The 15,212-nt window shown below is 37.5% G+C and overlaps 2 protein-coding genes across 3 annotated transcripts in view; both read left to right on the top strand.

The window, feature by feature from the left end:
• The window catches only part of LOC125665159 (uncharacterized), a 31,216-nt gene extending 23,557 nt beyond the window's left edge, over positions 1-7,659 (top strand). The window contains exons 6-9 of one of the 2 annotated variants that reach the window (XM_048897765.2): positions 1,664-1,725; positions 2,831-3,324; positions 5,360-5,704; positions 5,946-7,659. In XM_048897765.2, coding sequence (XP_048753722.2) covers positions 1,664-1,725; positions 2,831-3,324; positions 5,360-5,704; positions 5,946-6,307 — 1,263 coding nt within the window. In that variant the 3' untranslated portion in view covers positions 6,308-7,659. The remainder of the gene's footprint in view (positions 1-1,663; positions 1,726-2,830; positions 3,325-5,359; positions 5,705-5,945) is intronic. The other variant, XM_048897763.2, reaches the window with a different exon arrangement.
• Positions 7,660-12,762: 5,103 nt separating this feature from the next.
• On the top strand, positions 12,763-15,201 carry LOC130051119 (uncharacterized protein K02A2.6-like). The gene has a single exon (XM_056152481.1). It carries the CDS (start codon positions 12,763-12,765, stop codon positions 15,199-15,201), a length of 2,439 nt encoding a protein of 812 aa, XP_056008456.1.
• Positions 15,202-15,212: the final 11 nt, after the last annotated feature.

Below are 15,212 nucleotides of genomic sequence, written 5' to 3'. Positions count from 1 at the left end.
AACTCTTTGCAACTTTTATAGAACTACCGAATAGCTGAGCTCATTGTTTACGAAATAGCCGCGTTTCCGAGAAATGAAAACGAAACCTGACGGCTATCTATTTTCTAGTCATGATGCAATACTTTTATACTAGCTCTTCTGCGCTAGACGGGGACAGTAAATTGTGTGTAAATTGTTGATTTGTGTTTGTGTAAACTTTTAATTGTTCATTTAATAAATGTGTAAACTTTCAACCATTGTTCTTCTTTAATTCAATTCTTTATTTGAAATTTAACAAAGGGAATACAAAAAGGAATAATTTTATCCATACAAAAGCAATATCAAAACGTTCACACGTTATCTCCTCAGATTTCCCCACCTAACCAGCTTGACCGCGCCAGGTGGCCTGCTGGCCACCTGCCCAGCTTGACCGCGACAGGTGGCCTGCTGGCCACCTGCTGACCCCCACACTCATGTGAATACCGCACTCAAAACTGCACTCAGTTAAACCAACCATCGCCCCGCACTCAAAACTGCACTCAGTTGAACCACCCATCGAGGCGCGTTATACTACTTACATATATTGTTTAACGTTGCTCTCGAGGATTTTTCACCCATATGGGGACGTCACCAAGACCGGTGAAGGGCTTCAAATTTAGTCCTATGCTTGGCGCTTACGGTCATTGATGGTTCTATAGCGTGCCACGCCTACTGTGGCATGGGGCATCCGTTTTTAAGGTCATCTCCGATGATCCGTGACATTCACACGTGATGCCGAGCGTTTGGTGATGGAACTATCACTACCTGTTTTAACGATTTAGGTCTGACGCGGCTGGGATTTGAACCCCGACCTTAAACATGCGGGACAAACGCTCTACTTCTAGACAAAGGCTAAGTATAGACTTTTATTAAGGCTAAGTACATGATTGATTGAATACTGTTTAACGTCCCATCTCGTGAATATTTCACTCACATTGAGACGTCACCACTTCCGGTGAAGGGCTGCAAAATTTAGGCCTATGCTCGGCGCTTATGGCCATTGAGCAGGGGAGATCTTTATCGTACCATACCAGCTGTGACACGGGATCTCGGTTTTTGCGGTCTCGTCCGAAGGACCGCCCCTTTAGTCGCCTCTTACGACAAGCAAGGGGTTCTGGGGACCTATTCTAATCCGGATCCCCACGGAACAAGGCTAAGTATAAGCTTTTTATACGGCTAAGTATAGGTTTTTTAAGGCTTTGTACTATATAACCTTTTTACAAGATTAAGTATACACTTTTTGTAAAGCTAAATTAGAGTCTTTTTAAAAGGCCAATTATAGTTTTTGTCTAGTTGGAAGGTCACGTACATGTCATATTTCGTGAAATGAAAACTACAAAACAGCAAAAATGTATTGTATAAAAAACCTGAATATATATATGTTAGTTAACTATTATAAAAAAAAAAAACATTTCGATATTATTATTTCTATGGAAACACTTAGATACTTTTAATTAACTATATCAAAAGCTTCAAATGTTACTTTGATTTGTCATGATAGGTTATCCGTAGTATTTTTGCTAGCGATATTATAAAAATCACCTTTTAGTAATGATATTTAAAGACGTGTGGATGAAAAATAAAAGTAGCATTATCATTATGAACTTTAGTAATATGTACAGAAATTACACTCTGATTAAAACAGATGAAGAACAATCAAGGACAGCATACAGAAGCTTACAAAGGATGTATAGTTACAAATATTAGGTAAGTGTAATTATTATCTAATAGAAATCAACAGTTGATAATCAATTATTAATTCATCATATATATATATATATATATATATATATATATATATATATATATATATATATATACAGTAGAGAGATAGAGGGAGATGTAAATGTCAATGCCCACACGATAATGCCTGGTTCCAAATGTCGTGCGATCGACTACGAACGCCGCGAATGGCTATTTGTAGCTGATCGCGGAAGTTTTCTGGAATTTCAGGTTTTGATACGAGGTGATGCGAGTTAATACGTTCTTATACATTTGATGCAGTAAGGTCACCATAAATAAATTTCAGGCGACACGATCTGAACACCTGTTCAGATACGATCACGTACGTTCTATTAAGATTGACCCGATCAAGTTCACCATTGGACCTCGATCTCATAGGATTATCACGATCCCGGTTCCTGATTTGGGACGATCATGTGCAGATACGTGCGTATACGTTACGATACGTTAATCACGAACCGATGCGCTGTTTTGCGATGACATACGATTGCGATCGTGATATGATTACCGTTTGAGATACAATTGGACTCAGCCCGACTGACCATTGGCTTCATCTGTGAACAATACAACCCACAACCACTGAAAATGGCGGAAGTTAAGGTTAAGGACGTGGCATTTGCAGCATTACTGTATGCTTATATTATAACTATCGTGACAAATCATGGGACATCGCAACAAAGTTTGCTGTTTACCTTGTAAAAGTTTGACTGGTATCATCACGATTTGGGAGCACGATTAAATGCGATATGTTGCGCTTTGTTACGATGCAATACGATCTGATGCGATTATAATGACTGAAAATTAAACTTGTTGACAGTCAAAATTGTTTTCTACGATCAACACGACTAACGTCAAGATTAGGTAAGATTCCATACGATCAACACGATTATTCCACGATTAAGACCATGGTTTCAATCGTGCCGCAGAACGTGATAGTGGGAACATTGCATTACATTGTACACACAATTTAATCAGTTTCAATTCAATCAGTTTTCAATTTTGACATTTCGTCTTGTAATACATGTCCTTGTAAACTTTTAAATATAGCATTTTGATTATTCGTTAACAGGAATGGGAGTATTATAGTGGATTTCACGATGTTTTACTACACAAAAGCCATCATGCAGACGACAAAAGTGCGAACAGAGATTAGTGCGAGTCTGAAAACTTCAACAAGCATAACGGTCGCTGTAACATTTACAGTAGTCATTGAAATAGATACACTGTATCTTAACGTATTACGAACAAATCAAGCGGAGTATCTATCATCTGAGAGGAGTCCACGGTTTTTTAAATCGTCTGTGGCAATAGTAACTGAGGAGAATACCACTCCAATAGATATAACCACAACAGATTTTCCAGTTACTACAACCGCTACAGCAGATTCACCACTAACAATGACAACAATAGATGATGAACAACTGACATCTACTACAACACATTCTGCAACTACTCAAAGCCTAGAAACCACCGCCACTACAAATCCCCCAGAAACCATCACCACTACAAATCCCCCAGAAACCATCGCCACTACAACTATTGCCGCTGTCCAGTCATATTCAGGTTTAAAATTCAATCTAATTCATTTAGTATGACATATATCACACTTAACACGAACAATATCAGATGAAATTTTCTATATTTATTTTCGCATATTTAATTCAAATCGTTGGAGATTTTCCATACACATGTATTCCATGACAATTATGTAAAGTACCTGTTGTAATGATATTACAAATATAGTATAAGTTTTCAATAGATCTGATTAGGTAGTCCCCACGAACTGGCATTGTACAAAACGCTATATTTTTTTTAATTGAAATTTTGCTGTGATTCATCTCGTCACATTCAATAAAAATGAACTGGTTGTAATAGCCTAGTGATCGTAGTTACGGCGCTTAAGGTTGATCGATCCTCATGTGATGTCATAGGTTTTCGCAAAAATCTTAATAAATTAAACTTTGCGCATGATAGAAATATATCTTTCTGAAGAATTTTATTCACTGGATATAGTGAAAAATCTGGTAAACTATTAATACTGAAAAAGTTTGTATTTTTCATAGATAATCAATTATTCATGAAAAATGTTGTCAAGGGCAATAACTCCTATACTGAAACTTCCTCTACTGGATGTCTATTATACATTGGTTTCCCTAATCTCCACAATTAATCTATAAATATATATGAATTAGCATTTTTTTTTAAATGTTCATACTTAAGATTTGTCATTTCAACAAGTTTTTATATATTTTTATTATTCCGTTTAACGAAAATGTGGATTTTCTTATGCTAATGTATACTTCTGTTTTTGTATGTTTGACATCTTTATAAAGGTGGCAACATATATATTTTCTTTGGTTATTAATGTGATTAAACTATATTGAGTGGAAATTAATAAAGTTTTTCCACTTTTAACCAATAATATTGATAATTCACTACCGAAAGAGTCCGATTCTCGATCCCGACGCCGAGACCAACCTACATGTAAGACGGAGTCCGATTCTCGATCCCGACGCCGAGACAAACCTACATGTAAGACGGAGTCCGATTCTCGATCCCGACGCCGAGACAAACCTACATGTAAGATGTTTAACAAAAGTAGTGATTGTTCCTTTATCAAGCGCCCGACATTAACGTGGAAATCACGGGTCTTGCTGATATGACTTAAAAGCGGAGGCCTCATGTCACGGTAGACGTTGACATGATAAACAAGAGGCACATGGGACACATCGTTCCTCTGAGCAGCAGTTCCTTGCTTGAGCAAAACTATCATTATGTAAGCAGCTTGGTTCAGAAAAAAACCTTTCACAAATAAAGATTAAAATTCTTTAATTATCAAACTTAATTATCAGACTTGACTACTAATTCATCAATTATCATATGCCCTTGTAGACGGATATGACCTTTCATATTAACAAATTTCATCTAAGGATGTTTTGTGCCAAGTTTAGTTCCCTATACATTCGCATGTAAAATTTTGATCCCCTATTGTGGCCCATTCCTAACCCCAGGGTTCATGATTTTTACAAAATTGAATCTCCACTTTGTCAGGAAGCTTTCATGTTAATTTCAGGTCTTCTGGCTCAGTGGTTCCTGAGGAGAATTTTTTTTTTAATGACCCCGCGCTTTTTTGTATTTTTGTGATCATCTCCCCTTTGTAGGAGGCATGACCTTTTATTTCAACAAAAATTCCCTTTACTCAAGGATTCTTTATGCCAAGTTGGGTTGAAATTGGCCCCGGGTTTCTGGAGAAGATGAAAATGCTAAAAGTTTACGACGACGACACTGACAGACAACGGACAAAATTTGATCAGTAAAGCTCACTTGAGCCTTTGCCTCAGGTGAGCTAAAACAAACTTTACTACTGGGTACATAAACTCTGTTTATTGGCACTTCGAAGCCTACACATTCGTATATAACTTAAAACAACATACAAATAACCAATGAGGGTTAATTCCTCTCTCCCCGATACCACCTTTTGATACAATACTCATCTCCCTGAGGTTGTTTTTTTTTTTTCATGTGTCAAAGTGTCGTATTAGATATACTGCTACTTGATAAGGAAATTAAATTTCATGACTTATTTTTCGTATTTCAGAGGTTAAAATGGATCATGCTTATGGCGAAATAGGCCAAGTCTCAAATCAGACATGTATGATTGAAATTAAAAAGGGTGACTGGGAGTTTGTGTCTCTTAAATTTAAAGAGAGCAACGAAGATCTTGCTGTCATTCAGAGTAATGGCAGTGTGACTATTTTCACCACTGACAGCCTTCTAAGACCGGAATTTAACATCAGTGGATCTACGATCAAAGCCATTGTCAATTTTGATTTGACGAACTTCACTTCTGATCGGTGTTCCTCGAGACAATATACCCTTATATGCAGTGTAGATATGACGAATGGATATACATTCAACACCAGCGGAGACTTCGATATAATTGGCAAGTAGTTTTATGATAATGTCAGCTTGTTATCATGTTGCAATTGGTTTATAGAGAACCAATATATATATTCATAAAAGCAATAATGAGACCCACATGTAGGATTACTCGAAAATGATCAGAAACATAAGACAAAACATTCATACGATAAATTAATTATATAGTTAATCCTTTTAAACAATTAGTCGTATTTTCGTTACTTCGAGAGGTTTTTTTTAACGAATAATGTTTCTATTTTCAGCTCCATTGACAGAACCAGAGGTAACAGTGCTAGAAACTAGATACTTTGGCAACAGCTCTTTTTCCGCGGCAGGGATTAACGCAATGTGTAATCTCACAAAAGATCAGTCCAATAAAACAGCGCAGGCATTAGGAATCCAGATTCTGAACTCGACTGGTGATGTCATTCGGACTATTGTTGACGTTACCCCCTACAATGAGTTTACAAGCAGCTGTGGAGAATTGGTTTATATTTCGTGGTTTGAATTGTTTGAATACAGAGCAGACCTAAATATGTCCACACTTAATTGTTTCCTACAAAACTCTGTATCGAAGAAGACTGTTTTCAGCAACAACATCACCCTCATATTTAAAGAACAGTAACCTTGACAGTATCTTAATAAGAACTTTATTAGCATATACCATCACACATCAATGTCCATACCTTCTAAACAGAGTCTCCGGGTATGTGTTGCTAATTCCATTTACATATCTGTCATTGTCAGTGGGACCCCTCTATAATTCCGTTTGTTCTTCATTGGGTATATTTTATAGACGCAAGAAGGCTTCGGGGGTTCTACGTGTACATGGGGGTTCATAAGCATGGTTTTTACTGTAACTCCTTCTACAGGACTTGAAACTCGTGATAAAGGATTGCGCGGTTCTCTTGTAGAATGGCAAACAGGTTTTGATGCAGCAATTGACCCATGTTTTCCAAAAGAATGATAAAGTTACATCACTATCTATGCAAATTACATTCCTCAGATGCATATCTAAATTGCTTTTCCAGATGAGTGGCTCAGCTAAAAGGGGGTTACACTTTCTAAGTGACCTGGATTACCGCATCTTACCTCCTGATTCATGTACTACCGTGATACTAAACCAGTGTAATACATAATACACTGACTTGTTACAGTTTTATTTTTTTTTCATGCGCACATGAGGCTCCATATTAGGCTAATTGTTTTCTACATCAACGTTTACGCCGGTACTTCATATCTAATTTTAACACAGATTGATCAATTATAAATGATTGTTTCTTACCCTAACGGTATTCACTTATTTTAATTTCATTGAAAGTTAAAATAGAATACTTCATCAATGCAAAAGATATTAATTATACGATATTTATTTCCGAAATAAAAACCTCAGTGGCGGATGAACGGAAACGCGATATTGTATGTGATGAGTTTCTAAATGATCTCGGAACTTTTATATACATAGGGGTTTCTTTGTTGTTGTAAATAAGGTCTCCCGTTTCGAATGAATTACCCTATTGTTATTCATATTATTTCCCCCATAATGATTCTTTCTCCAAATGTCTTCTATTTCCAACGAAAGCCTTATTTTTTTAAAGAATCATTATGGTGAGAAAAATAATACGAACAGACCTTCAGCGACTCTGCAATTTCTTTCAGATTTTTTATTGAAAAGAAAACAAACTTTTTAGTGCATTTATCAACTTTAAGCAGGCTTTCGACACTGTTTGGAGAAATGGCCTTTGGGGTAAGATAAAGAATGGAATAAATGGAAAGTGTTTTAACTATATCCGAAATATGTATATTGGTATTAAATATTTAGTATAGATAAATGGCATTTCTTCAGATTACTTCGAATATAATGTCGGTGTAAGACAAGGAGAAAATTTATCTCCATTTTTATTTTCCTTATATATATTGATGACCTAGAAAATTTTTATAAGGAAAATACATATTAGTTGGATTACAGAGTATGGAGTGTGCAATTTCATGGTGTACGTGAAAATGTTGATTTTATTTTATCCTGATGACACTGTTTTTATGGCCGAGTCTGCCAAGGGTTTACAAAATGCCCTGAATGATTTTTATATCTAGGGATTATACTAACAAGGAGCGGAACACTTTGTAAAGCTAAAAAGCACCCACGTGAACAAGCGCAAAAATCTACATGTATGTATGGTGTGGTACGAAAAATTAGACAATTTAATTTATCTGTAGAATGTCAACTTGATCTATTTGTTAAAGTGGTTGTACCTGTTTTACTTTATGGAAGTGAAATATGGAATTATGAAAATCTAGATATAATTGAACGTGTACATTTAAAATTTCTGAAAACTAAGAAGATGGTGTGGTATTCCCCAGAATGAAAGACTATGTACATTTTGTAATAAAGGAGAAATAGGAGATAAATTCCATTTTATTTTACAGTGTCCAACGTTTTAACAATTGAGGAAAAAATACATTCAAAAATATTTTTATGAAAGATCAAATATTCTGAAGTTTTCTAATCTATTGTCCACGGTGATACTGAATACTTAAATTATACAGAGATATTAATCTTACGATTTCTGAAATCAAAAATTAAGTGGCCGAGAAGCAGACCCCCCCCCCCCGAATAATTTGTTTTTCCCAAATTGAGAACTGCCTCATCATTGGACAATGGAACGTAAGACACTGGTCTGGTTAGTCATTGTGTACTCCTAATCCACAAATTACCTATTAAACCCTAATCGTTACGCTTCGACGGACACCAGACCATAAGCCATAGACACCACCTATTAACCGATTTTGTACGTGATAAATTCTATAACTAAACCTCGGACATTTATATATTGGTGTTTTGTTGTTGCAGACTATTATATTTAATATATGTAAGCTTGTTGGATGTATGCGATTTGTGATTTTGCATCTACTCTGTATTTTCATTAATTAATTAAATCTATATGTTTTGTAATTAAGTATACCACTTCTTATGGTTAATATTTTATCTGTCATACAATTTTAACATCATTACTAACTCAGCAATTATTACATTATGCATCTTCAGTTTTATACACATAATACATACTATCGAATAAGAATTATGGAGCCATGTCGTGCTATAAGCTGGATCTAGCTACAGAAACATGGTACAGGGTATGAGGTGTAGCACCTGATGACGACCTCAAAATTCTTGCCTAATGACGATCTCAAAATTGTTGTATGGCAAAATTTATAATTAATAACTAATAACTAGTAGCACTCTATTATCAAAATTTTCTTGGCGACCCTACCCTAATTCTTTTCTGTATATATTTTAGTTATTTCACATGTATATACATACCTACATGTACATCCCTATTACTATTACCTGTTACTAATATTACTAATTATTACTAATTATTACCTTCTATTAAAATCCAAATCCAAATAAATATTAAATATTCTGTTATTTATAAAAAAATTAATATATTAAACATAAATTATTGTTATTATAATTATTAAATAAATCAAATCAAATAAAAATTATTATATTAAATTTTCTTTATCATTTTTATTAATCATTTATAAGTTACTTCTTTATTTGATTATGATTTATGACATATGACCACATGTATGTGTCCGGCCATCAAAAGACAGTACCACAGTCATTAGACGTGTTGGTACACGATGGTCCTTATTTATTTATATTTATTTATTTTTAAACCATGGGACAACCCATACGTCCCATACGGAGCATATGTATGTTACTACAACACACTTCAACTTCACTACGTTGGTGCATTTGGGAGGTGTTGGAGGGTGAGGCTGGATCGCAATGAGATGGATAGTATTAAGGCAGATAATACAGTCACCATTCGGTTAACGATATATAGTTAACCAATCCTACGAATATCAAACAAACAAGTGAAGTTTTTGACGACAGAGCCCTGTAACCCCGATCGTTGATAGTACAGGTAACACAATAAGACACACGTACAACTTCATGGGCGCGGCCATTACTGCTGACGCTTAGAGTTTCGGGAATACTTACGGCGATTCCCATTGGTCCTAGTTAGGTCACGTTAGGTCATGCATTACAATGATTGATTGATTGTATATTGTTTAACGTCCCGATCGAGAATATTTCACTCATATGGAGACATGACCATTGCCGGTGAAGGGCTGCAAAATCGGCGCTTACACCCTTTGAACAGAAAGGGGTCTTTATCGTGCCACACCTACTGTGACACGGGACCTCGGTTTTTGCGGTCCCATCCGAAGAACCGCCCCATTTAGTCGCCTCTTTCGACAGGCAAGGGGTACTAAGAACCTATTCTAACCCGGATCCCCATGGGATGCATTAAAATGAGTTATGCGAAATTATTGGCGTTTTGTCCCACGGGAGGTAAAAAAGAGTGACCGACCGTGGGTCGATGAGTAATTGGTGATTGTGAAAGAAATTAGCCTATGCTTCGCGTTTTGTTATCTAATCCATGATATAAACATACCTTCATATTTTGCAACAGTTGTTTTTACAAGTGTAAACTCTTTACAAGGATAAGTGTAGGTTTTTAAGAAGCCAAAGTATAGGGTTTTTACAAGGCTAAACATATATTTTTACAAGGCTAAGTATGCTAACTTTAGGCTTTTTACAAGGCTAAGCATAGACTTTTACAAGGCTATGTATGGATTTTTACATGGTTAAGTATAGGCTGTTTAGAAATCTAAGTATAGATTTTATGGAAACCTGAGTATTTTTTTTTAGAAGGCTAAGTATGGGTTTCTTGCAAGACAAAGTATAGGCTTTTTATTAGGATAAGTATAAACAGTGCTTTTTTTTTTACAAGGTTAAGTATAGGCTTTTACGTAAACATGTACAAGGCTAAGGATAGATTTTTCAAGACTAAGGTTGATTCATTCATTGTACAAAAGTAGTATAACGCGCCTCGATGGGTGGTTCAACTGAGTGCAGTTTTGAGTGCGGGGCGATGGATGGTTCACCTGAGTGCAGTTTGGAGTGGCGGTATTCACATGAATGTAGGGTCAACAAGTGACCAGCAGGCCACCTGGCGCGGTCAAGCTGGGCAGGTGGCGCGGTCAAGCTGGGCAGGTGGCCAGCAGGCCCGGTCAAGCTGGGTAGGTGGGGAAATCTGAGAAAATATCGTGTGAACGTTTTGATATTGCTTTTGTATTCCTTTTGTATGGATATTCCTTTTTGTTCTAACTATTCCTTCTGTAACAGGTGTATGAATATATACACCACCATACACCGTATATCGTTACCCCTTTACACTCTGCTCGCAATAATTATGTAAATTATATTTTCTTACAACGTAGTGATGATCGGGATCAGGAGAAAATAGAGGGGCAATTTCAAGGTCACAATATGAATTATGACCTTCGCGCAAACCATATATAAAAATGTTGATTGATTTGAAATAATATTTGTTATTTGACCAGCATTTGACAAGACAATTTTTCACGTATACGGCTTATCACTTGATAACGGCAATCAATAACGACAACATATATAGACATGAAATGTAAGATGTACGTCGTGACGTACTTTTTCGTTGTGATCTCTTAGGGTGCGAACTGCACAGAGATGTATGGGCCTATTTAGTTGTTGTTATAACTATAAAACCGTTCTGTTATATCCGTAATAGAGTTTATATCCAAAGTACTTTTAGAGTAAAAATGAATTATTTTAAAATACATAACGTAGAAATATGTAGGCTCCGGGTTAGAATAGGTCCTCAGTACCCCTTTTTTGTCGTAAGAGGCGACTAAATGGGGCTGTCTTTCGGATGAGATCGCAAAAACCTAGGTCCCGTGTCACAGCAGGTGTGGCACGATAAAGATCCCTCCCTGCTCAAAGGCCGTAAGCGCTGAGCATGGGCCCAAAATTTGCAGTCCTTCACAGGCAGTAATGACGTCTCCTTATGAGTGAAACGTTCTCGAGTGGGACGTTCAAAAAAAAAAATCAACCACATAAGATTCAATACAAAATAAAAGCCTAATGCAGACAGATATGACTCAAACCACACAATATAGTGAAAATATGCATAAACTCTTTGCAAGTTTTATAGAACTACCGAATAGCTGAGCTCATTCCGAGAAATGAAAACGAAACCTGGCGGCTATCTCTTTTCTAGTCATGATGCAATACTTTTATACTAGCTCTTCTGCGCTTGACGGGGACAGTAAATTGTGTGTAATGTTATGAACTATAATTTGAATATGTAATTCCGGAATAATGCGTTGGTTCTTATATTAGTATTGACATGCGCATGAATACACAATAATAAAAGTAGTTCCTAAAATGGCAGATACCACGTTGTTTAATTTCTGCTGTTGTTGACCGAGTCAACCCTGTTCTGCCGAGCAGACATAACATATTGGCGACGAGGATGGCCAAATCAGTTATCGGACGAATCGAGGTATATGATAGCCATGTGGAAACGTGGGATTCATATAGTGAAAGACTGGAACAGTATTTTCTGTGCAACGAGGTCAAAGTCGAGAAGAAAGTTCCCGCGCTATTGAGTTTGGTGGGAGGCCCAACCTATCAGCTCTTGAGAGGCTTGACGGCGCCTAAAAAGCCCAGTTAATGTGAGGATGCTGAACTCATTAAAACACTCAGTGACCACTTGAACCCTAAACCCGTAGTTATATCTGAGAGATTCAGATTTTACAAGAGGGATCAACGTGAGGGAGAGAGTATACGTGATTACCTCGCACAATTGCGCAAATTATCAGAACATTGTGACTTTAAACAAAACTTGAGTGAGTCGATTCGTGATCGCCTAGTCTGTGGACTTCGCAGTGAGGCCATACAAAACAAATTATTAGCGGAGAAAGATCTCATGTTGGAAATAGCGGTACAGATATCACAAGCTATGGAGACAGCGTCACGTGATGCCACCGAATTGCAAGCTAAGCATGTAGGCCTAGGTGTTAACAAGATTAATGTGAAACGTAAGGGATCCGGAGGACCTAAGCAGGGCACATCTCATCCGAAAGATCAAGGACGTGGTGTGACACAAGAAAAGTCGAAGGGGCTGAAATGCTTTCGGTGTCATAGTACGCGTCATCACCCTAAGGACTGTTACTTTAAAGATGAACAATGCTACAAATGCAAAAAAAATTGGCCATTGCAAGAAAGTGTGCAGAAATAGAGCTGTCAACAGTCTAGAAGCCGATAATAGTGATTACAGCGATGACTTTAACGAGAGTCTCGTAGCCACTTTGCATGTGAATTCCTTGGACAATACACATCTGAATGCCATTATTTTGGAGCCTATCATTCATAACAGGAAAATCCGGATGGAGTTGGAAACTGGAGCTGCAGTATCCGTTATGTCACAAAGGAAATTTCGTGAACATTTTCCTGACAAAGTTGACAGTCTAAAAAAGACACATTTGCGTTTACGTACATACACAGAGGAGGTGTTAAAACCCAAAGGTGTAGCACGTGTACCAGTTACATACGGAAATCAAAGGAAGGAACTTAACCTATATGTTGTTCAAAAAGATGGGCCATCGCTATTTGGCCGAGAATGGCTAGCTCACATTACCTTGGATTGGCCTTCTATCAAATCTTTGTCAGTTGCAACAAGTAAAGTTTCAGGCACATGTTCCAAAGGGACAAAACATAAGTTATCTGAGATCTTGGGAAAACATGGACAGATTTTCAAGGATGACATGGGAACCGTTAAAGGAATCAAAGCGTCATTGAAACTGAAGGAAAGTGCACAACCCAAGTTTTGCAAAGCACGTCCCGTGGCGTATTCGTTGAAACAAAAAGTTGAAAAGGAACTGAACAAGTTAGTCGACAGTGGCGTCATTACAAAGATAGATTACAGTGAATGGGCTACACCTATCGTACCAGTCATAAAATCGGACGGTAGTGTTCGGATTTGTGGTGACTTCAAAGTGACTGTGAACCCTGTCCTTGAAATTGACCAATATCCGCTCCCAAGGATTGAGGAAATTTTTGCGGCATTGTCCAAAGGTCAACGATTTACCAAGTTAGATTTACGCCATTCGTACTTACAAATGACTGTAGATGACGAATCCAGAAAATTATTGACTATCAATACCGAAAAGGGATTGTACAGATACAACAGATTAGTATTTGGTGTGGCCTCAGCGCCAGCCATTTGGCAGCGCACAATCGATACTGTGTTACAAGGGCTGGCCGGGGTAAAATGTATAATGGATGACATGATCATCACAGGAACGAGTGAAGAAGAACACTTACAAAATTTGGAAGCAGTACTGCAGAGACTGGATGACTACAATTTGCGAGTAAACTTAGATAAGTGTGAGTTTTTCAGGGAGCGTGTTTCATATTGTGGACATGAAATCGACAGTGAAGGATTGCACAAAACACAGGCAAAAATCGATGCAGTTATCAATGCTCCAAAGCCGACAAATGTATCGGAGTTGCGTTCATTCCTGGGAATTGTGAACTATTATGCCAGATTTCTGCCAAATCTGTCTAGCACATTATATCCGTTACATCAGCTGTTGTCAAAGGAGAAGAAATGGGAGTGGACCCCTAAATGTGATAGAGCCTTCTTGGATATTAAACGAATGAAAACATCCGAAGAAGTTCTGACACACTACAATCCCGATCAGCCAGTACGATTAGCTTGTGATGCTTCGCCATACGACATAGGATGCGTCTTATCACATGTGATGGATGATGGGTCAGAAAGGCCTATTGCGTATGCCTCACGATCACTATCGGCTGCAGAGAAAAACTATTCACAGATTGACCGCGAAGCCTTGGGTATAGTGTGGGGTGTAAAGCGTTTCAATACCTATTTATACGGGAAACATTTTACGTTACTCACAGATCACAAGCCGTTAGTGTCTATTTTTCATCCAGAAAAGGCAATTTCGACAACTTCAGCTGCACGCATGCAAAGATATGCTTTATTTCTATCAGGATATGATTATGAAATCATGTACAAAAATACTAAAACGCATGGAAATGCAGACAGTTTATCGCGACTGCCATTATCCGAATGTGAAACTTCCGAAGACACTAGTGTTGACATAATGTACATGTCGCAAATTGAACAGTTACCAATTACGAGCGCCAAAATAAAACAGAAAACTGGACGCGACACAGTTTTATCGCATGTCTACGAGTCTGTCATGAATGGGTGGATCACATACATTAAATCAGAGGACAAGGACCTGTATCCGTACTTCAGCCGCAGAGATGAATTAACTGTGCACAACGGATGTCTTCTATGGGGTATGCGTGTGATAATTCCACTGAAATTGAGAAGCCATGTTCTGAACGATCTGCATGTAGGGCATATTGGGATAGCAAAAATGAAGGCCTTGGCCAGGAGTTTGGTGTGGTGGCCAGGCATCGACCAGGACATTGAAAATATTTCAAAATCATGTGCAGGATGTAGCGAATTTAAACGTTCACCACCATCCGCCCAAGTTCACCCATGGGAGTGGCCCACTAGCCCATGGGAGCGTGTTCATATTGACTTTGCCGGGCCATTTTTGAACTCAATGTTTTTTTTATAGCAGTTGACGCC

The sequence above is a fragment of the Ostrea edulis genome, chromosome 10 (genome assembly GCF_947568905.1).
Source record: "Ostrea edulis chromosome 10, xbOstEdul1.1, whole genome shotgun sequence".
In the NCBI taxonomy this organism is placed as follows: Eukaryota; Metazoa; Mollusca; class Bivalvia; order Ostreida; family Ostreidae; genus Ostrea; species Ostrea edulis.
Note: the sequence above shows the minus strand (reverse complement) of the source record. Positions and strands in the feature narration are given on the sequence as shown.